This window comes from Cavia porcellus, unplaced genomic scaffold (assembly GCF_034190915.1).
Source record: "Cavia porcellus strain 051 isolate PalLab524CR breed Dunkin Hartley unplaced genomic scaffold, mCavPor4.1 scaffold_18, whole genome shotgun sequence".
Lineage (NCBI taxonomy): Eukaryota > Metazoa > Chordata > Mammalia > Rodentia > Caviidae > Cavia > Cavia porcellus.
In genome coordinates, this window is record NW_026947501.1 from 9259890 (window position 1) to 9285061 (window position 25172).

General features: G+C 36.4%; 1 protein-coding gene across 1 annotated transcript in view; it reads right to left on the bottom strand.

Annotated features, from left to right (window-relative positions):
- Positions 1-25172, bottom strand: part of Psme4 (proteasome activator subunit 4) — a 103936-nt gene that overhangs the window by 3599 nt on the left and 75165 nt on the right. Inside the window, exons 34-45 of the mRNA XM_003461931.5 lie at positions 24905-24974; positions 23957-24082; positions 23353-23505; positions 21737-21841; positions 21030-21121; positions 20104-20235; positions 19521-19729; positions 14964-15049; positions 7777-7905; positions 5345-5500; positions 2172-2334; positions 178-311 (exon numbers count right to left, since the gene is read on the bottom strand). Of these exons, the coding sequence (XP_003461979.2) occupies positions 178-311; positions 2172-2334; positions 5345-5500; positions 7777-7905; positions 14964-15049; positions 19521-19729; positions 20104-20235; positions 21030-21121; positions 21737-21841; positions 23353-23505; positions 23957-24082; positions 24905-24974 (1555 nt within the window). The remainder of the gene's footprint in view (positions 1-177; positions 312-2171; positions 2335-5344; positions 5501-7776; positions 7906-14963; positions 15050-19520; positions 19730-20103; positions 20236-21029; positions 21122-21736; positions 21842-23352; positions 23506-23956; positions 24083-24904; positions 24975-25172) is intronic.

Sequence of the window (25172 nt, forward strand, 5' to 3'; positions counted from 1 at the left end):
CAAGGACAAAAATAAAAGTCATTCACATTCCAAAAAAAAAAAAAAAAGATGCGGCCCTGGCAGAAGCTTTATCAAAGCAATAAAATTCATATGTATGTAAATTAGTAATCCAAAACATTTCTCATAAAAAATTGCTGAAATTATACACTCAAAGAAGCTAATAAGGAAGAGCTGTACCTCAATAGGTTGAGGGTCATTCAGATGTGCACTGAGATTCATAAGGAGCTGCGGCATCCAGGTAGGAACATCATATGGGCTAGAAAGAACACACGCACCGAGCCCTAGCACCCCAGCATGACGTTTCACCAATTCTGCAACAAAACAATACAGGAGAAAATATTTATGGACTCTTAATGTGCTGGTTACAATGAAATAAAATTAGTTTTCAACTATGCTAGTTGTTTCGAATTTCTGAACTTAAGATGAATCTTTAAGTACGTACAGAAAAATACGTTTTGTTTTGTTTTTGTACCGGGAATCAAACTCAGGACCTTGCACTTTCCAGGCAGGCCCTTATGCCACTGAGCTACATCCCTAGCCCAAAAAACACGGTTTTTCAGGCTATACTAAACTAAATCTGTATCTAACAATTTTCAAGTCATTCTATAGCTGTCTCATTGACTGCATGACTCTAGCCAAATCAGAAAGCTGTCCTATGATGTTCCTGAAATTCATTCAAACTACAGTACAACATCTGACCCTAAAACAATCTCCAGGTATGTAGGGTTTTTCTGGATTACTCCCACATGGAATGCATCAATTGATTAGATGAAAATGTCATATATGAACAATGTTGCTACTGGTCAAGACACAGGTCTAACAGGTCTATATTCGAAGGGGTCTCTATTCCTTTTTTTCCCTAAAGAAAGGTGTAAGTTAAAGTGCTTTCAAATTCTCTGTCTCTGTCTTGTCGTCTGTCTGTCTCTCTCGGGTGTTGCTAGGCAGCAAACTGAGGTCCCTATATAGTGCCCTACCAGAGCTAAACCCACAGTCCTAAATTTCCATTTTTCCTTAATAAAGCCACTTGTATACATGTGTCTACAGAAGTACATTATATGCGCATACACAAAACAGGCTAAGAACTGAAGGCAAGTAAAAGAAACTATAAAGTAGTCAAAATTATAAAAAATAACATTTATTTACAACAAAAAACTAAAGTTACTCTGGCAGTTACGGTAATTATAAAAAATACAATGGAATTGCTATTAAGTAGCAATATGACATTAACTAACTTTAGAGCTGCATATCTCAATTACTTCCAACAGGTTCAATAAATCCTCTACTTATTAATCTTCCTATGTATTTTTCTTTTTTTCATTTATTGGTATTTTGAGACAGGGTCTCACATGTCAAGCTGGCCTTGAACTCAGTATGTAGCCCAGGCGGTCTTAGAACCTGCTATGATCCTCCTGCCTTGGCCTGAGCTGGGATTATAGACATGTACCTTCTAAAATTATGTTCATGACTATAGTTAGCATTATACACTTCTTTGCAGTCACATTTAAATTTCTCTTTATATGTAATAGAATCAAATCTTATCCTCTGTCATATGTTTAACTCCAACGCAGGCTGCTATAGTGATTATTCTGATGCATTAAATGACTAGTCAAGTATGATTAAGCTCTGCAAAATGACATTTTAGACAGTGATGGCCACTGGTGGCAGTGGTGGTGTTGTTGAGAAATCTGCTGGTGCTGTAAGTCACTGTCATGTGTCTAAGTGCATTCTTTGGTTCACACAATGTGTCATCCCTGATGTGTTTCCCAGACCTCAGCCTTCTCACTATGCAACAACATGTCTACCTAATGTTCCTTTTTCAAATAAAAGCGAAGTTTCTTTTAGTTATTTATAATTTTTGTTCACATACTAAGATACAGTTTTAAATTCTAAAAACGTATTTTGGATGTTTTTATATAAAGCTCCTCTGGATAGGTGTGCACTTGGCTTACTGAAAGTTGTATGCAGTAATGTATAGGTTCCTTGGTACCTATCTCAGTTTTGGCTTTTATATTCCAGGCCCTGGCTTCCATATGTAAAACTCCTCAAAAGTAGGATTAAGTATTCCCAGTACAGTACCTAATAAAGACCTGGGCATGAACAAGCACTCTAAATATTGAGTAAGCCTGATTAATTTCCAAAAGGATATATGTGTTTTCTGTCAGCAATATTACCTGCAGAAGGAATGGTATCGCTTACGGAACCAGGGTCTCTCTTTCTTTTCTTAGGTAGTTTTGTTTTGCAAAGTTGCTCAAAATGAATCTGCATAGGACTGTCCATGGTAAGGAAATTACATTGTAAGAGACCACTTAAGGTGGTAGCAGCCATTTCTCGAACCTGTGGATACAATCAATTCTATTAGGTCCAGATCTTCAGTGTAAGGGTAATAACGAAAGAGCGATATTACAGGAGGTGGGGGGGGGGTATCTCCCCTGAAACTGCATGCAAGTTTTGTATCTGTTCTTTGGAAGTTTCTAGATAGTTTTCATCAGTTTCTCAAAGGGTCCATGACCTCAAAATGGATAAAAACTACATTCAGGATTACAGGGATGAATATTTAACTATCTTACACAAAATTAAATTTGTCTCTTAATTATCCTCGCTACGACTATATTCTTTATTATGGCTGTAACTATAAAACAAGCACTGTAGTTTTATATGAAAGTTAAATTTCCCTAAACTCTACATGTCTTAAAAAAGACATTACTGTGGTTGTTTCTATCTGCAACAAACAGCAAAGACAATCAGTGTCTTCAGCTGGCATGTATCATGAAAGACTTTAATGATCCAGTTTACATGTAACTATTCCTTCTTTCTTGTACTGGAGACTGAACTCATGACCTTGCTCATGGCAAGCAAGTAAACCACCACTGATTTGAGTCACAGCCAGCAATTTAATTCTTAAACAGTCTTGCAAAACTAATCAATCAGGTTGGCGTCAAATTTATGATCTTACTTCCTCGATTTGTTCAGTAGCTAGGGTGATAGGTATATGTCACCACCACCCCTGCTTAAATAATCAACTTAAGAGCATTCAAGTTTTGAACACAGAACAGGCAAAAGTTTTGTAGCCCAGGCTGACCTCAAACTCTCTTTTGCTCTAGAGATCAGCATGTATACATCTAATAATTAATTTTTCCTTACCTAATAATTGACTTTATTAGGTAAGGAAAAAAATTTTATTTAGCTTTCTCATACTGTAGTCAAGGTTAGCCTCAAATCTGTAGTAATCCTCCTGCCTCAGCCTCCCAAGTGCAGGGATTACAGGCTACAACTAGTTTTTAAGACAATTCTGATGTAGATTATTATAAAAGATTCTCCAATATGATACTAAAACAACTTAATGAGTTATTACAGCTACTTAGTACCACAGGTTCCCTCAAACATATGATGGTTTTTTTTTTTTTGGTCTTTTGTTTTTTATCGGTACCAGGGATCGAACTCACGTCTGCCTGCTTGCAAGGTAGGTGCTTATGCTGCTGAGCTAAATCCCCAGCCCCCATATGATGGTTTTAATAAAGACCAGGGTTATGTTTACTTATGTGCTATGTTTCATAAGCTGAGCATACAAAACATAAAACAATCTATGAAAATCTTCTAACAGAAACACCCCAAAACAGCACATCTTAATGCAAATGTTCTGCTATAATTTGCATCTTAAATCTTATCCAAAGGCCCATGTGTGAAACTGCCAGGTTGGCAGTCCTGTGAGGTGGCAGAACCTTTAAAAGGGGAGCCTAGGTCATTGGTGGGTGAGCTCTAAATGGGGACAGCAGGTCTCAGGCCCTTTCTCTCTGCTCTTCCTGAAAACGCAAGTGTTTTGGAACTGTTGCCTTGCCTAAAAGCAACAGGATCAACCAACATGGACTGAAATTTCCAAAATAGTAAGCTAAAATAATTGCTACAGTTACAGAAAAGTGACTAATGCAGACCCTAAAAACTGAAGGTCACAAAATATAAGATTTCCATTTCTCAGGGCCAGAGATTTAGCTCAGTAGCATAAGCGCTTTCTTGGCAAGCACAAGGTCATGAGTTTGATCCCTGGTACAAAAAAAAAAAAAAAAAAAACATTTAAATACTTCAACGCTAGCCAGTCAGAGCTGTGGTAACTAATCTGTGAATACCCTGTGAATGAACAGCATTCACTCCCAGGACATGAGAAAGCTGGAAAGTCTCAATGGGGAGATGGTGTATTTCCATTCCTAGTACCCTACCGATAAAATGTATTTTCAGTGCTCAGAAATAAATACATGAAGCACATAGCAGGGTGTAGTGGCATATGCCTGTAATCTCAGTTACTAAGGGGGCTGAGGCAGGAGGATCGTAAGTTTGAGATCAGCCTAGGCAACGTAATGAAATCTTGCCTCAGGAAATAAAAAGGGGTGAAAACATAGCACAGTGTAAAGCACCACTTGGTTAGATCTTCAGGGAAGCAAAATAAATACAAATAGATAAATAAATAAATAGATAGATAGATAAATAAATAAAGGATATGGTGGTGTATGCCTATCTGGGAGGCTGAAGCAGGAAGACTGCATGCAAATTTGAGCTCATCCTGGGCAACTTAAAGAGATCTTGTTTCAAAATAAGTAAGTGACAAAGGATTGGGCTGTAGCTTCGAGCAAAGGCTGGACCAACCCAGTACCATAATAAGAAAGTACTCTATTCCAATTTAATAAGGTGCATTTTATTCTATATTTACTGTTAATCTTTTTTTTTTTTACATTAGGCTAAGTCAAATGAAAGACTTATTTTGAGATATATGGCATTACAAACAAAATATTAATATGGGTTTACCATGAAATTTGTCCTTTAATTTGTTTACTAAAAGAAAAGACAGGATAGCAATTCTATCTTTTTTTTTTTTCTTTTTCCTTTTTATTGGTACTGGGGATCGAACTCACGACTCCCTGCTTACAAAGCAGGCACTTATGCCGCTGAGCTAAATCCCCAGCCCTAGCAATTCTATCTTAAGTCTACTGGAAAATAGAACCTGTGTGCAGAATTGTAGTCTCCTGAAATTCTTCATATACACTCCCATCAGTCCTTAAAACTCAGTAAATGCAGTAATTACTGACCCTAATTTCATAGATAAAAGAGCTAAAGTTCACAAATGTTATTTGCCTAAATGCAAACAGAAAATATCAAGAATGTGTTCAATTGTCTCTCCATTTATACTACAGGAAACATGATTTTAGTATCAACTCTATTCACACAAGTCACTTTTATTAATGTATGTTTTTAACAAAACACATCTTCTAAATATGCAAATACTTCCTTTTTAAAGGAAGACCACGATGGCTTCTTTAAATGGGCTGAATTTTGACTTGTTATAACTTCAATTTACCTCTAGTTGTTCGTCCTCCAAAAGGCTTATAACCAGCCACCTGATGTCTCTAACTGCATCTTCATTGTTCAGGAAAATAAAAAGGTTGTAGAACACCATGGTCTGGAGGTAGGTCAGTACTGTGTATCTTGCATGCCAAGAACTGCTTCTTGCTGTCTGTGAATGTGAAGAATGATAGAAGTACTAAAAGGATGACATGACAGATGATGGCGTTACAAATACACACGTAATATAATACTCTGGTTCTTCTACAGGAGTAATTGGGGTAAGGCTGTCTTTATTTCTTTCTAAATAAAAGACTGAACAATCTATTCCAGGTAGTTCACTTAGAATGTATGAGGACTGAGTAGTACGAAGGAAACACACAAGTAGATGCCAATTCTAGAAGAATCAACAATAGGGATCTCATTCTTTTTTTTTTTTTTTTGTCTTTTTCCTTTTTATCGGTACCGGGGATCGAACTCACGACTGCCTGCTTTACAAGGCAGGCGCTTATGCCGCTGAGCTAAATCCCCAGCCCTAGGGATCTCATTCTATTAAAGTGCTTTTACACAGTACAAGGAATTACCAATAGAGTAAAAATAGAACCCAGAGTGGGAAACAATTTTAACCAGTTATCCCTCAAAGGACTAAGATATAGAACACACAAAGAACTGAAAAACATTATATACCAAAATTTAAAGACCCAATCCAAAAATGGGTATCTGAGATAAATAAACTTCTCAGATGAAAAAACACAAACAGCAAATAAATATGTGAAAAGATGTTCAACTGCACTGGTAAACAACACTGAGATTCCATTTCACTCCATAAAAAATGGCTACCATGGGGGCTGGAGATTTAGCTCAGCAGCATAAGCGCCTGCCTTACAAGCAGGCAGTAGTGAGTTTGATCCCCGGTACCGATAAAAAGGAAAAAGACAACAACAACAACAAAAAGGCTACCATTAAGAAATCAACCAACAAATGATGCTGGAAAGGATTCAAGAGGGTGAAGGAGAGGAACCTGGGAGTGTAGACTGGTTCCACCACTGTGGAAATCAATGTGGAGACTCCTCAAAAAACTTAAGATTACAGGTTCCATTTAAGCCAGCTATTCTTCTGAGGATCCTTCTGGAAGAATTTCTACACTATACCACAGCAATGTTTTTACACCATAACACAGTAATATATGTGCACCCATGTTTATAGTGGCAGAGTACGTAACAGCTAAATCTTGGAAACAACCCAAATGCCCATCAACTGAGAAGTGGGCGCACCTTGAGACCAGCTCTTAAGTGAAAGAAATGAGACACATGTGTAAATATCACATTCTCTGGTGTGAGATACCAAATGTGTAAATAAGGACCAAAATGTATAAAAAGTATTGTGAAATACGAAAGAATTGTTCACAAGAAAGTGGAACAAGAAAGGGCGGAGGGGGAAAGGATGTAAGAGGAGAGGGAGGGAGACCATACTGTTAGGTGACATGAGTCAGACACACATGCTTAAATACCACATTGTTTCTCTAGTGTGAGAAACTGAACGAATAAATGAGGAGATATATATATATATATATACACACACACTGAGAATTAGTAAGAAAATATTCAAATGGGAAAGGGAGTAAGGGATGAGGTGGGGGAAGAAAGGGAAAAGAATAGAAAATGAAACAAAGCTTTTGTAAAAAAGGAGGTTAGGGTTGAAGGGAGGAGAGGGGATTGAGCAGAAAGAATCAAGATTATCACGTACAGGTACAAATTCCCTCTGATCATGTAACCATTATGTGTATCTAAAATGTACCATTAAATTAAATTAAATAAAAAAGGAAGAAAGAACTACGCATGATTAATGACTATTAGTTCTTTCTCCTCCAAGGATTGCACATGATTTTCATTTTTAGTTCTGGCAGACAGGGTCTTGGGGAAAAAACAACATTAACAACTACTAATTTCCACCACAAAAACATATTTTTCAGTAATAACTGAACTGAAAATCTCAGCAATGATTTTGGGCAGTGAAAACAAGCCCAATTTTATACAACATGCATATGACCTGGACAAAACTGACAATATGTATACTAACAATTCAGCAAGAAAACATCCAATCACAGCAGGTCTCTGGAGTACAGCTCCCAAAAAAGAAGTAATCTAAAGAGGAAATGGCGAAGGGGAAGGACTAAATACCTCACGAGCCCTCTGTATCACGGTGCTTTAATAATTAGCTCTATGCATATATAGCAGGTGATTCTTTGGACTTGGTTATTGGCCCAAATAACAGAAGAAAGCTGCTGACGGTGTTAGGTGCAGAGTCTAGGTCTATTTTGTTGGTCAGTATGTGTATCTTAAACGAAACAAAACCCAAAATCCGGTTCTATGTGCACTGTAGCTAGCTGAAACTTTTAAACCAGAATCCTAATGAAAAGATGTAAATACTGTAGTTAAGCGCTCTTACTTGGTTTAGCACCTTAAGTACTAAAGGCACTTGATGAGGATAAAGCAACCCCTGAGACATCAGCGATAAACACAGCTTGGCATCTCTTTTCAGTTCATCATAGCTGTTGTCATTTTCCACTGGGGCAATCTGGAGGATAACAACAAAGAAATTACACATTTTTACTTTGTTTTTTCCACACTTTTTTTTTTGGTACCAGGGATCAAACTCACAACCATGCGCTTGCCACTGAGCTAAATCCCCAGCCCTTTTTGCACACTTTTAAACAACTTCCATGAAGATTCAAACATAAGAAAAACTGGAGAAAGTGTAATAAATCCCTTAAAGTTAATCATACAACTATAACAGCTCACAGATAACCTTGTTTCATTCCCTCTGCTTCCTTCTTTCCCCAACTAAGTTATCTGGTAAAAATCCTACACACATTTCATCTATAAACATGTTATCTCTGATAGGTTTAAAACAGAGTAACAGGTTCAGTTTAGGTGGTATGTTTCTTAAGACTCTTAAAATGCCTTGCTATCTACTTTTTTTGGTCACAAGAGGAAACACGAGTCCTGGTTTGTAATTTCCTCCAAGTGGCATCCTTGATTACATCTCTGTGAAGCAGATTTCACTGAAGTTTGACTGAATACAAGTGGTGTTGTGCACATCCTACACTGATACTGATGGCTTTAACTTACTGTCATTCTTTATGCTGATGCTCACATCTTCTTTCACTAGTGACACTGGCTTGTGGGTACTTTTAACACAAGGATCTTTGGTTTCTGTTGTGAAAAGTTGACCTCTTGTACATATTTTGCTCCAAACATGAAATCAATCATTTCTCCAGGAAGCCCTGATTGCTTTAGTGAGAGTAATATTCGAGACGATACTGTAGGATCTGAGAATATTCACTGTTTCAACTTTGTGTTGGTTTGTATCCATACTCTTTAATGGAGACAGTTAGGAAGTACATTTTCTAAAGTGAAATAAACCATGTGAATGTACGACACCATATGCAATGTGACATGGTGGTTTTAAAAGTCTCTACTCATCAATGAGACAATCACTGAGGCTATTTCATTCTGCTTTGCTGTCCTCTCCCATCTCTGCCAGTAGCAGAGATTGAATCTCCAGCCCTCCCAATGAGCCACATCCCTGGGCTCTTTTATTCTGGGTGTCACTAAGATGCCCAGGTGGGCTCGAACTTGCAGTCCTCCTATCTCAGCTTCCCTCAGTATGTCACTGTGTTCAGCTGCATGGCCTTCTTGGAGATCACTCCATAGCAACAGGAATTTATTTAACCATACCCCCTCCAGAGCCAATTAATATCTGAATTGTATGCAGACTTTTCAATGTCTTCATGCATAGTCACGTCACATGTTTGCCAGCATATCTTTGGGTTGGAAAGGCAGAAGTTCAAATCATCAGGAAGTAAATGCGTATTTGCTTTTTAAACTTTGTCCCATACTCTTTCTTTATCATTTAGTTTCTCAGAAAGTCATATCCTCAGAGGATAGTGTCAAACGCCTGGACCTTTGCTAGTAGAAGAGGTAAAAATCGCACCTCAGTATGGTTTTGATTTGCAAAAGAATTTTTCCTCTAAAGGCCAAAGCTCAGTATTACCAATTTCTCTGCACCCTCTTATTTAAAAGTGGGAATTTAACCATGTGAAGAATATTCTCTCCTCTCCTTGACTAATCTTGAGGTTCTTGAAGCGCTCCTCCTGACTAGGCCTCATCCCTGACATCTAGCGAGTCCAGTTTTAACAAGATCACTCTACTTCAGCTCAAAAAGAATCTCTTTTATTTTACCAGATTCTCCATTTCCACCACTGATACCTGATCACCCTGGCCTGCCTTCAACAAGAAATCTGTTAAACTAGTGTATGAAGAGATCTTCATAACCTTGAAGTCTCTGAGTAGTTTTCCTTAAAGTTTTATAACAAATATTAGCATAAATTTTTCTTTAACAGATCAAATGAGTATAGCAATTACTATGATAATTTGTCTAAGGTTTAACAGAAACTATAACTTCCATCCTTAATAAATTTCTATTCCAACAGCTTCTCTGCACTGATGACAACTAAAGAAAACCCCAAGGTCATATTTTTAAACAATTAGAAATATACGCCAAAGAAGAGCATATACTCATAGCAACAGTATGGTACAAATGAATCTGAGATATATATATATATATATATATATATATATATATATATTAATTAGGGTATCAAAACCTCTTTTAAGTATTTTACTTTGCAATTATATCTAGTAACAGTATTACTGTTTGTGGATTTGAGTTTTTCTGTTAAACAAAGGAAAACCTCTACAAGTTTGAATAGTACTTCATTAGTGTTTCTTAAGGAAGCCACAAAAAATTGTATCTACATTTCTCTTTCAACAACTGATGCCTTTGAAGCATATAAATTTACCTGGATCTTAATTAAATACTTACATTCTCCATGCTTACACTTTTATTTAACCCTTTTGCTAACCCCTACCTTCAAGATACCTTCTGATTTTTGACAGAATGTAAGTACATGGTCATATTTTTCTAAGAACCACATGTATGGGATTAGGGCGAAGCCAAAGACTCCAACAACCTTAAACAGTGAAACGCCACAATCTTCCTTCCAATACTAAAAACCTAAGGGTTTGTAGAGTAAAAACAAAACAAAACAAACAAACAACACAAAAAACTAATCTTAAATGGACACATACTCTATATTGTTTTTGTAAGGTTGGAGAACCAACTAGTAGTTAGGGATTGGAGATGGTAAGAGAATGGGAAATAGATTATGACACAAGAGGCTGCGCAAGGAGATTTTTGTGGCAAAAAAATCCACTGTAGTAGGTATCACATGAATTTATACACAACCGAAAACCACTTCAGTTTTCCTTAAGACTTAAATAAGAAAGATGCATACTTTGAAAACTTCCGTTTTCCCTCTTGCTGGTAATGACATTTTGATTTTCTTTTGGAACATCATCCTTCTGTCAGTCAGACTGCTGGGACTGTCAAAAGATCACACAACCCTGCTAAAGAGTGCAAGAGGCCAGGGCCTGGTCAGTGAGACCTTGCATCACAGAGACAGATGCAAGTGGACAGTCTCCTGAAGAGGTGTTCTATTATTTCCCAGAGCCTACAACTTGCTCCTTCAGTTCTAGGGTCCTTGTGTTTACTACCAGGATACTTCTACCTAATTTAATGGGTTTCCATCTTTTGTTTTCATAGCCTTTTGGAGTTTAGTGCTTGCAATCAAAGAACCTAAACTGGTATGCTGATATAACTAAAGGAGCATCTCATCTTTCTTTTGCCTTATTTCCAAAAAACGTTGTTTTCATTACATCATAAGATCTGACTGGCATTAAACAATCAACAGAAAATGCTGCCCATTTAGTTAACAAAGGAAATACCTTCTAGGATCTTCGTATCTAATTTTTGAGGAAAACGGTGTTTCAGAAGAGATGCCAGTAATGGTAGGTAACAAACACACCAATGTATCATGGTTATTTACAAAATTTTCTCCAGGTCTGACATATACAAATTACAGATTATTTTGAAGAGCATTTTATAAAGCTTGAAACTTAGAATATAAGGTCTCTCCACTCTCTCAACCACCACCATAAGTTCTTGATAGTTCAATGTTAAAATTCACTTACATACTAAATTTCTTCCCTTAAGCTTGAGCAATATGGAGGCTCTAAAACCAGAACAGAAAAATTGCTCAAAGTATGGATATTTCAAGGGTTTCTTAATTTTGATGGCTATAAAACTGCTTTATATGTGACAGACTAAATGACACTTCGAAAATAAACAATGTCAACAAATCATGTTTCTTAACAAAAATGGATCAGCTGAAATTTATGCCAAGTTTTTGCTTCTGGTAAACTATCTTACAAAAGCACAAACAAAGTACAAAGTCTGTGTAAGGAACCATACATTGCTCCAAGACTCTACACAAGCAGGACTCCTTACTCCCTCAGTTCACAATCTAAAAGATGTCTGAATGCACATTATTTGCTAATGGCAAAGTAGGAAGTAGAAACATTCAGATGATAACGGTATTTCTATCACTGAACTCAACTACCATTCCTCAGTTTGGACAGTGAGGGACATGTTAGCACATTTAACCCTGTAAGCGCCCTAGGATGTAGAGGGTCATTACTATTATTCCCATTTCACAGATGGACAAAGTTCCAAGGCCCTGAAATACTTGCTCAGAGTAAAGGGCTGACCAGTCATACAGTCATCTATCAATCCAGGCAGCCTGGCTCTAGTTAATGGTGTTAACCCCTTACTCCCTGGCTCTTATTTCTTCCTAGTGAATAACTGTAATGAAACCAAACATAAACTATTACAGAGTAAGTTGGATATTAAATTCTAATAGCATAAGAAATAACACAGACATCTATTTACTGACATGTAAAAGTATATAGTATACTGATTACCCAAAAAGGAAGTCAGAGAAGAAATGCCATGATTCTACTTAAAATAACTATGCAAATATGAGGTCCTGAGTTCGATTTCCAGCACAAATAAAATAGAATATATGTGCAGAAAAAAACATGATCTTGACAAATAAACTTTGCAACAGCTTTCTGTGAGGTATGGACACTGAATTAGTCTTGTCAACCTTTATGTTCTAGATTTTTAAATGAACATTTAATGCTCTATATAAATTGATAATAGGGAAAATAGATGCACAGACCAAAAAAATGAATGATAGATGGTGCTTATCGATTTTTTTCCCTTCAGCTTTCCAAACTCCCTAATAGGCATTTTCATTTTAATTGTGGTGCTAGGGATTGAACCATACTTGTGCATGCCAGGCAAGCACTCTGTCACTGAACTACACGGCAAGTTCACATTTTTTTTAATTTATAAGAGGAGAAAAAAAAGTTAATATAGGTACTGAAAATTTTCACAAGACAGAATATTTAAACAAAAGATTTAAACTCATTTTTCTTTAAAGAAAGAGTGGAACAGACATGTGATGATTACCAGGTCACTGGTCTCTCCTCTGAAGTATGATGGTACTATATGGTACCTATCATTATTTAGTTCTGGCCAGGCATGGTGGCTTATGTCTGTAATCCTAGCACTCAAAAGAAGGCTGAGGCAGGCAGATTACAAGTTTGAGATAAGCTTGAACTACATTGTGAGACTCTTATCTCAGAAAAAAGAAAAGCTCTGTAAGGTGTAATAAGAACTGAAAAAGAGGAGCACCAAACAAATAATTTTGCCTAAAAAGGGTAGCAAGCCATGAGACAACTGATACAAAGAAGTTCTAGCTTACACATCAAGTACTATACAGATGACAAGTATCAAAAAAAAGTGTCAAAATACATTGAAAATACCACATGACTGCACATATTGACTATTAACATGTTCCAAACAGAACTTCTCGTGTCACTGGAATTATTCCTCTGCTTGCCCTAGGTTAGTAAACAAGTTTTTTTATCTTCAAGCTTGACACATCTGATCTGTCTGGAAAATAATTGTTGCAATGCTTTTGTAGTTCAAATACTATTTACCATGACGGACTAAACAAGTTTTCAATTTCACTACTACTAATAATCAGGTGAGATGCAAGCCATGTCACTAATATCTATGTACAACAATGTCCTAGTTTAAATTTTTCATAAATTTCAAAGAGGATTTAAATCATTTATCTCATAGATTTACTGCCCCCCTTTTAGTGAAAGACAAAGGATGGAAAGCTTTTTATCCTAACAATTAATGAATATGTTTATTATGTTTAATATGTTTATTAATATACGTGCAGGCCAGGGACATAGCTCAGCAGCGTAAGCACCTGCCCAGCAAGTACAAGATCTGGAGTTCAATCCCTGATATAAAATAAACAAACAAACATACAAAATTCTGTTCTATACCCACTGGGTATATGACAGAGGAAAAAAAAAGTTTAAGTACTACTGCTCTAAAGACATCCCCAAAGAAGTATCCTCTGTCCACTTTTATATCCCAACAGAGCCCAGAGATAGTCATAATGCTTACAAAGCATTCTTGAAGTTATTTTATTAATAAAATCTTTTCTGGGAAAAGGGAAGGGGAAAGAAAGGGGAAGGGGAGTTCTGGGGATTGAACTCAGGACCTTGTGCTTGCCAGGCAGGTGCTGTGCTGCTGCGCTATATCCCTGGCCCTAGTAGTAAAATCTTTGAAAATTACTATTAGCATTATCTCTTCAAATATCCTAATGACATAATATGTCATGGCAGATCAAAAGTCTGCCATGCCAGCCAGGCATGGTACTAAACAGGATACCGGGAGGCCGACAGGAGGAGTCCATGACTGAGTCTGGCCTGGCCAACTTTATTTATTTCAACTATATTTATTTCAAAATAAAAATAAAAGGGCTGGGGATGTGGTTCAGCGGCAAAATCTTCACTTCAATCCCTAGAAGTTCCACCCCTCAAAAAGAAAAACTTTACCATGTCACTTGCAACTAAGGACCTGCCTAAAGTAATAACTCTGATTGACTACCAAGTAGTAGTGATGCTAGGCACGTGCTTTACCACTAGAGGTTATATTTGCAGGTCTGTGACACTTCAGTTCTATTAGCTTCATCCTCTGCATAAATTAGTAATACTTAAACCACTTCTTTCATTAATAAAATAACCATTGCAGATATTTGTCGAAAAGAGTATAGAGCCCTTTAACACTGTAAAATAACAAACTGAACATTTTAATCTTTAGATTTATTGTATAAAGAAAATACCCATTTTGAGAAAGTTCCTTGTAGATTTCTTTTAACTATAGTTTCCTCTAAATTGCTATTACTCAGAAATTGACCAACAATGAAATGAAATTCTAGCTGTAAAATGTTTATGTATTTGTTAAGATCATGATCTTACTCACTAACATTGAAATATTATTTCAACAAACTGGGTGGCACACACCTGTAATCCCAGCACTCAAAAAGCTGAGGGTGAAGGATTGCAGTGAGTTTGAGGTCAGCCTAAATTATGCACATAGCATGATCCTGTTTGAAAAATAAACAAAAACAAAAAACCCTCAACAAAAGAAAAAAAACAAGTATCAAACCATTAAAAGTTTTTCTGTGACTCCTGTGTTTCTCAGAGACCCAGTGGACACTTCCACGGTGACAACCATCAGCGATGCCAAGGGTCTCGTGGAGTCAGACAGGGATGCACTGCTCGCTCTACCTCCAACCTTACCTTAAAAAGCAAAGGCAGAAGTTGAAGCTGCTCGGTGACTGCTGCCGAGAAAGACCTTCCCGCACTTGCCATCAGCCATTTCAATACTATTTGGAGATAAACATGAAGAATCAGTCACTGCTATCAAAAAGGCCACAAAGTAGAATTACAGTGTAAAGCCAGTGTCAGATGATCACTCTAACAGCTCCCTAGTGTTATAAATGAGTTCTTATAGATATTTTATCAATTAGACATTGGTTGATGAGCAGTGTAACCCACAATAAAGGTTATCAACTAATTCAGCACAAACATTAGTTCCCAATGAAGCATCTAAAAATTATTAATACAACCGATGAAGGATCTAAATCAAGTTTTATGTTAAAACTAGTCTTCAGTAATTCTATGGTAGGTAACTAACATAAAGTAGAACCCTTGAAAATACTTAAAATACAAACTGGGTTTGGTGGTACACACCTATAATCCCAGCACTTAAAAGGCTGAAACAGGAGGATCAGTAGGATCAGTGTGAGTTCAAGACCAGCCTGGGCTACAAAGTGAGTTTCAAGGCCAGCCTGAAGTCCATAGCAATACCCTGTCTCACACACACACACACACACACACACACACACACACACACACACACAAAAAAAAAAAAAAACCAAATCCCACACACAAGTAAATAATCTTTGAAATACAAAAAAAAACCAGGACTGGCAAGGGTGAGCTCATCAGCTCAACTCCTGGTACAAAAGAAAAGAAAAGAAGCCTGGAATAGGCAAAGCAATCTTGAGAACTTTTAGAGAGCTCATGCTCACTGATTTACCGCTTACTAAAACATTACAGTAACTACCAGTAGGATAGTGGCAGTAAGGTCAGGCATACAAATCAATGGACTAAATAGAAGCATCCATAAATAAACCCTCACAACAACATGAGGCAAACCAATTTTTAAAAGCAGCACCAAGACTACTCAAGGAGAAAGTATAATCTTACAATTGCTTGGTGGGAAAACAGCATGTTTGCATGTAAAAAGTTCATACTTACCTGATAACTATATAAAAACTATAAAAAAATCTTTGAAGAAAACTTAAAAGGAGAAACTTCCTGACATTTGGCAATCGCTTTTAAGGAGCTATTCAATGACGGACAGATAATCAAAACTAGGACTAGGGGTTTAGCTTAGCAGCACAAGCACCTGCCTGATAAGTGCGAGGTCATGAATTCGATTCCCCGTACCAAAAACAAAAAACAAAACAAACAAACAAAAAATCCCAGATAATCAAAACTAAACTTTCAGTAATCAAAGAAGACTAAGAAGAGAGTAAAAAGGAGAATCCACAGACTATAGAAGAAAATCTACCTGATAAGTACTGACATCCAGAGTATTCAAAAAACTACAAGCAGCAACCACTATGCCCTCTGCACACCCACCATTTGGTAGACAGTACGTCCAGGGAGCAGTAGCCAGCCATGATCCAGAGCACCTGTCAGCTGCCATCAGGGACCCTCACCAGTGGTAACCAGCATGGCAGGGAGAAGCACTCAGCCACGATCCTGCGTGCACACTGGCTGTCATCAGGGTAGACAACATGGGTCAAGTTCTGACCTCACATGCCCATGGCCACTGTGGAAGGCTATGTAGCTGCCAGAGTCTGGATAAGCCTGCCCAGTACCCCACTGCTTTCAAGGAAAATATGTTTAGAGAAACCCAAGCACCTGGCCCTTTCCCCTACACCTCAGGGGGCTGGGGATTTAGATCAGCGGCATAAGCACCTGCCTTGCAAGCAGGCAGTCGTGAGTTCGATCCCTGGTACCGATAAAATGCAAAAAGACAAAAAAAAAAAAAAAATCTATAATCCCCTACACCTTACATGGGTAGCCAATGCGGGAAGTGCCTAGGACCCCACAACTAGCTTGTCTAAAGGAACCTAGGAAAACGTCAAGACACTGAAGCAAAAGGCAATCTCTGACCTCCAGTCCACAGAACAAGTCCAGGAGAAATAGAAATGGAAGAAATTCGAAGTCACACACCTGAAATCTATGAAATGATAGCAAATGAAGTCAAAAACAACTTCATGAGGATGTGAAAGAAATCAGATCAGAAATAATATCTCAGATAAAAGAAATCACAAACATAATGAAAAATTGGCAAAGCCAATTGAACACACCTTAAGACAGACTTGCAGATCTTGAGAACAGAATGGCAGCTAGTGATCACAAAAGGCTAGATCTCTTAAAAAATGAGAACCAGGAAATAACTCAACAGCTGCAAGATGATGCAATGAAAAATAATTTAATAATGATATGTGTCAGCAAAAAAGTGAGGGGTGGTCAATACAAATGACATAAACAGACTGTTTACAGAACTTGTGGCAGAAAACTTCCCAAGCATGGGAAAAGGACCTAACATACAGGTACGTAAGGCATATAGGACCTCAACTAGCCACAACCAAAATAAATCTACAAGATCCCAGAAATTCAGCACAAGAATAGAATATTAAAAGCTGTTAAAGAAACAGATGGCTTAATAAAGAAAAGTCCATCAGAATCACAACAGACTTTTCAATACAAACCATCAAGTCAAGGAGTGAAGTATTTCAGGTCCTAAAAGAAAACGGCTTTCAACCCAGATTGATGTACTCTGAAAAACTATCTTTCAAAACTGATGGAGAAATAAGATACTTCCATGATAAAGAACTGAAGGAATTCATGACCACCAAACCAACCCTACAAAGAGCACTGAGGGACATTCTAGACAGATAAAACTGACCATGGTTCCAGAAACAGCAGCACAGTGTGACTCCTGAGCGGGGCAGGTATTGAATGGAGGGGAAAAGGAGGAGGCTAACGGCAGGAAAATAGCCTGGCATAGACAAACCACTGCATGTCAGTTGTAACAATCAATGTAGATGACCTCAGTTCACCAACAAAAAGAAACAGGCAGAATGGATCAAGAAACATAGGCAGAATAGATGGGTTCATCAAAATGCTTTATATACAAGAAACGTATGTAACTTGAAAAGAAATTCATAGACTGAAAGTCAAAGGAGAGAAAACAATGCTCCATGCAACAAGGAACCAGAAAAAAGCAGGGGTAACTTGCCCATCAACTACAGAAGGGATAAGAAAGACAATAATATATTCATATAATGGAAAGCCACTCAGCTATAATAAAGGACAGTCTTGAGGCTCTTGTATGTAAATGGATACAACTTGAGATTATGCTCATAGATGACATGGTTCAAAGTTACAAAGGTGAACATCATGTTGTCTCCCTAGTATAAAAAACTGAAGGAGTTAGTGGGATCTAAAAAGGGTACAACAGATATTTTGAAAGTGAAAGGGGAGGAAATAGCTAAAAAAGTAAAGGAACAACTGGGATGGGGGAAAAGATTACATATATATGTGCATCTGTGTGTGTGTGATAGATAATTATACTATTAATCTCCATTAGCCCAACGAAAAGAATGATTTGTGCTTTCGTTGTTTTATCATTTTTTCATACATATGCCTGGTAATCTGAAAAACTACTTTGAAAACAACAATACACAACACCTTAACCATTGTTAATCCCCTAGTATTCTGCTTGGAAATTCTGTATCTTGTTTTTACTTTTTTCTGTTTCTGTTTAAAACAAAATACTACAAGTGGACAGCAACAAAACAGCCTACTTCAAAATTGGGCAAACGAATGGGAATAGAATATATATATACAAATGGTCAAAAACGCATATAACACTGTGCAATGTCACTTATCAATAGTCAGATACAAAAGAAAATCTTAGCAAGATGGCTCTTAATACATATTAGGATGGTTACAATCAGAGAAAACTAACAAAACAAAATAGAAAACATTAAGTCTTGGCAGGGATGTTGAGAAATTGAAGCCCTTGTACATTTGATGATTAAAATACAAAATGGCGCAACTGCTGTGGAAAAGTTTGGTAGCATTTCAAAATGTGAAACACAGAAATGCTATATGGTTTAGCCAGTTCCACTTCTGGGTACATACTCAAAATATGTGAAAGCAAATGTATCAAACAGGTACTTATACACCAATGTTCATAGTGGCATTATTTGTAACGGTCAAAAGGTGCAAACAACCCAAATGTCCATTAATGGGTAAGTGCATAAAGCAAATGTAGTAAGCATGAATTTCTTATTCATGCAACAAAATAAATTAACCATGAAATACTATGCAAAGTCAACACACCAGACATAAAAGGAACAATACTATATGATTTAACAGATAAGAGCTATGTAGAACAGGCAAACTCAGAGACAAAGGACAATGGTGGCTGCTTAGGGGTATAGTAAGGACAAAATGAGAAGTTATTATTTAATGGGAAGAGATCCAGTTTTGCATAACAAAGAGAATTCTGGAGATAAATGGTGGTAATGGTTACACAACAGAATGAATATATCAATGTCAATGAATTATACACTCAAAAATGGTTCACATGGTACATTTTGCATTATGTATATTTCACCATAACAAAAATGAATGGGGAAAATTTCAAGGCAGAATAAAAATAACTGTATGTTTTTAGTTAAATTTCAAGTAATTTTAGCCACTCACTGGTTTTCAAGAGTTTAATGCCCTGAGTTCGTTCATCTTCTTCACCAATTCCATTTTCTTCCATAACATGGTTCTGAATTTCTTCATCCACCTCCATGAGGGGTTTTAATTTCTCTAGCAGACGAGCAGTAAACTCAGGGATACATGGGGATGTTGTTGGTGCAGTATTTGGCAAAGACACATCTATCATGAATATATAGGTCAGCACACTGTTAAATAAAATGCAAAATATTAGGAAGAGATTCCATATTATCATTAAAAATGAGGTTTAAAAGTTATGACCCAACCAGAGTAAATTTTCCCAAGTAAATTCCTGGACAGGTTCTCAAATTTCCCTGTACATAAAGGAAGTCCTGAAATTCTGAACTACTCAGTCTGGGGTGTGGTGACTGACTGCTCACCTCTGACTGTTGAGAACCTTTCTTTCTTGGTTTACATTCAGAGTCGTCTGCCTTATTTCTTATAATGGTAAACAAAATTGAGACTGAGGACACGCTGACAATAACTGGCAGCAGGATTTATTTGTTAGACAGTAGTAAGAAGAATTTAAGTGGTGAATCATATCAGAGCAAACAATACCTACCTCCCTATTCTTTCCCGGACATTTTTATAGACTTGAGTGAGCTTGGGTTCCAAGTACTTTAGTAGTCTGTGCAACAGTTCAGGCACTCTCCACTCTTGCTGGGCAAGCCCACCTTGTAGTACATAAAGTCGACTAAAAGTTAAGGACAAAACCATTATGTTCAAACTTTCTTCCTTTATACACTGATATAATGAACAATGCCTGCATTTCACCTGAAATGTTTTCATTTTCTCACAAAAAGTATCTTTATGAAGATCTCATTTTTCCTACATATACATTTATTCTCTAATACACAGCTGAAAAAAAACCCCTCATCTTAAAGGATCAGAATTCAGATTTTCTCACTGATTAACAAAGTACCTATTGTCTTAGCAGTATTCACAGATTTCTTTCCTTGCCCACTATTTTGCCTGCTTCACCCATTCTCACTCAGGGCAGTTTCCCTTAACATGATTGTTTTCTCCATAATTTTTTCTTTTTGTGATGCTGGTGATTGAATTTGAGCACATTAAGCAAGCATGGTCAGCCCCTCTTCTTTCTTTACAGTAAAGAATAAAAAGTGGAATAAAGAAGAAAATACTGTCAATGTACATAAAGCAATCCTAATAAAAAGTGATAACAGAGAAAGCAATTCTTTTTTTTTTTAATATCTATTCCTGATTCCACTATCCACCCTTTGCTATGTAGTTGATTTGTCACTATTCTTAGAGAAAGCAATTCTCTGTAAGCTACATATTGCCTACATTTCTCTACCTGTCACCAACTGAGAAATAACGAAGTATAATACAGTGTTCAGAAATGGATCACAGTGCTTTCTAGGAAGTAATCAGTACATAAATGTATAGATAATTCATTTCCATTTACACATCAGCTTAAGCTCTTGTGAAGTTCATATTTTGTGTTAATCAGAGGTTTTGTGTTCGTACCATGCATCTACAAAGGATCCTCCTTCGCCACTCAATGGTGATTCTAATAAGAGCTCAAAAAGCCAATGAAGTTTCCGAGGATCTCTGCTTTCCTGTGTTGAAGATATAAAGTAATAATTAGAAGGCAATTCTATAAATAAAACTCAAGTTAGTTAAGAAATATTAAAAATATATTAACTACACGGGGCGGGAGGGGGGAATTCCTAAAATTTGTGAGTCAAATCCAAATGTAGTTATCACAGCTCACGTTAACAGTGAGAAAACTACTACTGAAATAGGTTATCCTTAAAGTAAAGTATATGAGCTACATGAGCTAACACCCATAATTTCATATTGTGTAGCTTTTACTCTATGGAAGCTACATTTCCAACTATATGAGTTATCATTTGATTTAAAAATCTATAGCAACAGCACAGACAATATCAAAAGCATTTAACAATTACCTCTATGCTGGGGACTCAGCTCAGTGACTTAAAACACTAGCCTAGTAAGTACGAGGCCCTGAGGCCATGAGTTCGATCCCTAGTACCAAAAAAACAAAACAGAAGAATTATCCCTGCAGGCTTATTTAAAGGGCTAAGAAGGATTATCCTCAAATATAAGATGACAAAGATAAAAATTTCAACATGAGATTCTCTACATCCTGAGACAAGGCATCAAACAATTTGAACAGAAAAGTGAGACACAGAAGAAGCAGGACAACTTACACAGGATGTGGCTATACAAGTCCCCCAGTCATTGTAGGTCTCCACCGTAATATTAGATAAAGCTGTTCTAAGTAGAGGGCATAGAAGCTCCCAGAGTTTCTCCACCTAGTCACAATGAAATACAAGGGTGAAAGTTAACACTCAGAACATTTTTTAAAAAGTATCTCTGTCCAGGAAATATATATACAAACTTGTACTGAATTTAAATTATCTAGAGTACTCAAAGACTATAATCCAAGGAAGCACCTCACTATGTTGTCATTGTACACTAAGTGTAGGTCATCCCACCCCCACAAACTTTTATTCTGAAGAGATTAAATCTTACACAGTTCCTTTTGGAATCTCCCCTACTACCACGCAGTTCTACAGTAGAGTGGGCACAAAAAACTCAATTGTAAGATTTGAATGTTTATCAAGGTCATGACTGAATTTTATAATAACAAACAATATTTTAATATAAAAATTAGTGTGAGGTATAATTCGAGACTCAGGTATATAATCTAAGACTTAGATTATTACAAACAGTCTTTTAAAAACTGCTTTATTGAACAGAGATTGAATACTTGTGTGCATGCTTCTCAAGAATAAATGAGCAAACTGGGCATTATAGCACACACCTACAATCTCAGCACTTGAGAAACTGAGGCAAGAGGATTGCTGTGAGTTCAAGGCCAGCCTGAACTGCACAGCAAAACCTTGCCTTAAAAAGACTGGTAGAATAAATAAATAAATAAATCTTCTTCAGATGTTGACAAAATTCACTTCCAATTAACTTAAGAGGGACCTAAAATTTTTCTTCTCTATCAAGCTCCCAAGTGACACTCATGTTGTAGGTCCATGGACTTTAGTTTAAGAAGAACAAACAGGGAAGGAGGACTTGGAATAAAATTTCCTCTGAAAACACCAATCATAGATTAAAAGAGAATCAGTTTTGAAAAACAGATACCTCAAAACTAACTGTAATCATCGTTACATGACAAAGACATGTAATATGTTTAAATTTTTTTTTTTTTTTTTTAGCTTTATGTAGCTCAAGCTAAGCGCTAAGAGTTATAGGCATGCACCACCATACCTGGCCTAAAATTGTTAAGTGTAACTGTTCACAGGCCTCCTAAAAATTGGTCAAAATCTGTGTTTGTCCATTTTGCTAATATTAGGGCACAAGTGTGAAATCAAATATTAAATCGAGTGACATTCTAAAGAGGGAGTTCCACAAGCCTAAAATAGTAAAGTTTATGAGCAAGTTATAGAGAAGTTTCGTGAGGGAGATTACATGTAGCACATGTAATCGTGGACACAGCAGAATGGTATTTCAGGATCTTTCTCCTTTTCAGGAGAAACTAGACAAATTATTCCTCTCTTATCTATTCCTACTCTTCTACATAATATATCTTGACTCCCACCAAACTGCTGACAGATAATAAAAATTTAAAGATATTAAATGTTTCTTACTGACCACAAGCTTGGGCTATCTACTCAAAAGCACTATATGCACTACACAGTTGATGGAACTAACTAAGCATTGCATACCTTAAGTATCAGTAACAATGATGTGGGGATTGCTAACTGAAGAGACACTGTATCTCTAACAAAGAAGGTGCTATATACAACATTACCTTTTCAAATGTCCAATGCTTTGAACCTCTGATCAAGCCTGCTATAATTTCTGCAACACATCGCTGGGTACTTTCATGAGAATCTGCAACCAATCGTTCTAAATGGGGCTTCAGAACTGGCAGAAAGGCATCATCAAAATTTCTAAATAGACCCTATAAAAACAAAGAAATTCGGTATTCAACTGATTATCATTTCAATTATAATATGCTTGCAATTATTAACATTACTGTGCTTAAGGATTCTAAATGATCCTCCTTTTATCACTAAGTAACAATGTATTTAAAATGGCAAAATATTATCACTTACATTAAAATGTCGCTAAGTACACTTTAATAATCTTTTGAACTTAAAAATGTTATACTTCAGAAAAGCAAACATAAAATGTATTTTTTGCCTCTAATGCTAACCACAAACATTAAAGATAAAATAAGCTTGCCTTTTTTTAGTCACGACCTAAAGCTAAAAGCAATGATTGATATGTTTTTCAGTGCCATTTTCAATGACAACAGATGACTAAATTCAAACCTTAAAAACATACATAAAACTTCAGAAACTAAATAATCATTACACTTTACAAAGAGGGTATATTAATAATACAGTTACCTTAAAGAGGCAAAACCGTCGGGGATTAAATTTATCTTTTCCTTTTCTGTCTTCTAAAGATAGAAAAGTAATTAACTGTTCAACAAATTTAGGATCAGAAAAATGATCAAATATAATCTGTTCTGCCTATAAAGTAAGAAAAAAAATTCAGGGTTTAAAATCTATTTTAAGAACATAACTTTAAAAAGGTTAAAATAAGATTTTGATTCAACAGACTATCATTTTTTTCTAAAGAATGTTTAGTTCTCACAGAAACAATACTTCCTAGACCCAAAATGCTAAGTATATAAAACTAGCTAAGATTTTGTCCTTCACATCCTTCAAATCTGAGTCCAATTTCTCATATCATAAATTAAATCCAACAGACAATCTGCTTGGGAAATGAATGTTTATTGCTTTTGTGATATTTAAGCAATTCGTGAAATTAAACTAAACATCAATGAACAATTTCCTTATTTGTAGAAGACGGTAAGTTAAAAGACAAACTGTTCAGAATCAGTTACACAACCTTTAATGTAAGATCTACACATAAAAGTGCTTATCTTTCAAGGTGAGAAAGTAGTAAACTCAATGAAGACTTGGAAGTCTGGACTTAGATGTATGAATACCTATTTACCAAGTGTTGTATCATTTTCACACAATAAAACATCTAAAACGAAATCATTATGTCTTCTTTCAAGAAGCATATATCAGAACTGATTTAAGAAATTTAACAGCTATTTAATTAAGCAATGACCAAGAAGGGCTAAGTGGAGTAGGAACTTGAGACCAATCTGAGGCTTGCATCAATTGGCACTTGTAGTGCTAGTAGAGTAGTAAACATCCATCCGTATTTATTCTGTGCTACAATGAAATAGTCAAGTTTGAAAAAAGATCTGAACTAAGACTGAAATAAATCAGCGTCCAAAAATACGAGGCATTTGAAAGCATGGTGAAATGAACGCTTACCTCTGTCATATCCTCCCTGCTTCTGCCAAGCTTAGGCTGCTCTTCCACACCAGCATAAACAACCATATTCCTACGTAGTAAGAGTTTATATTTGTAATATGCACAGAAGACAATAGTAGAGCATCATGGACAGAAAGCATTACAAGGCATGTTTAATTAACTCTAGATGCTAACTTTCGAGATGTATAGATTCTCAGTGTTAAAAATATAGCAGATTACTGTGTCCTGGTGACAGACTACTACAGTCAACAAACAGAGATAAGGAAGT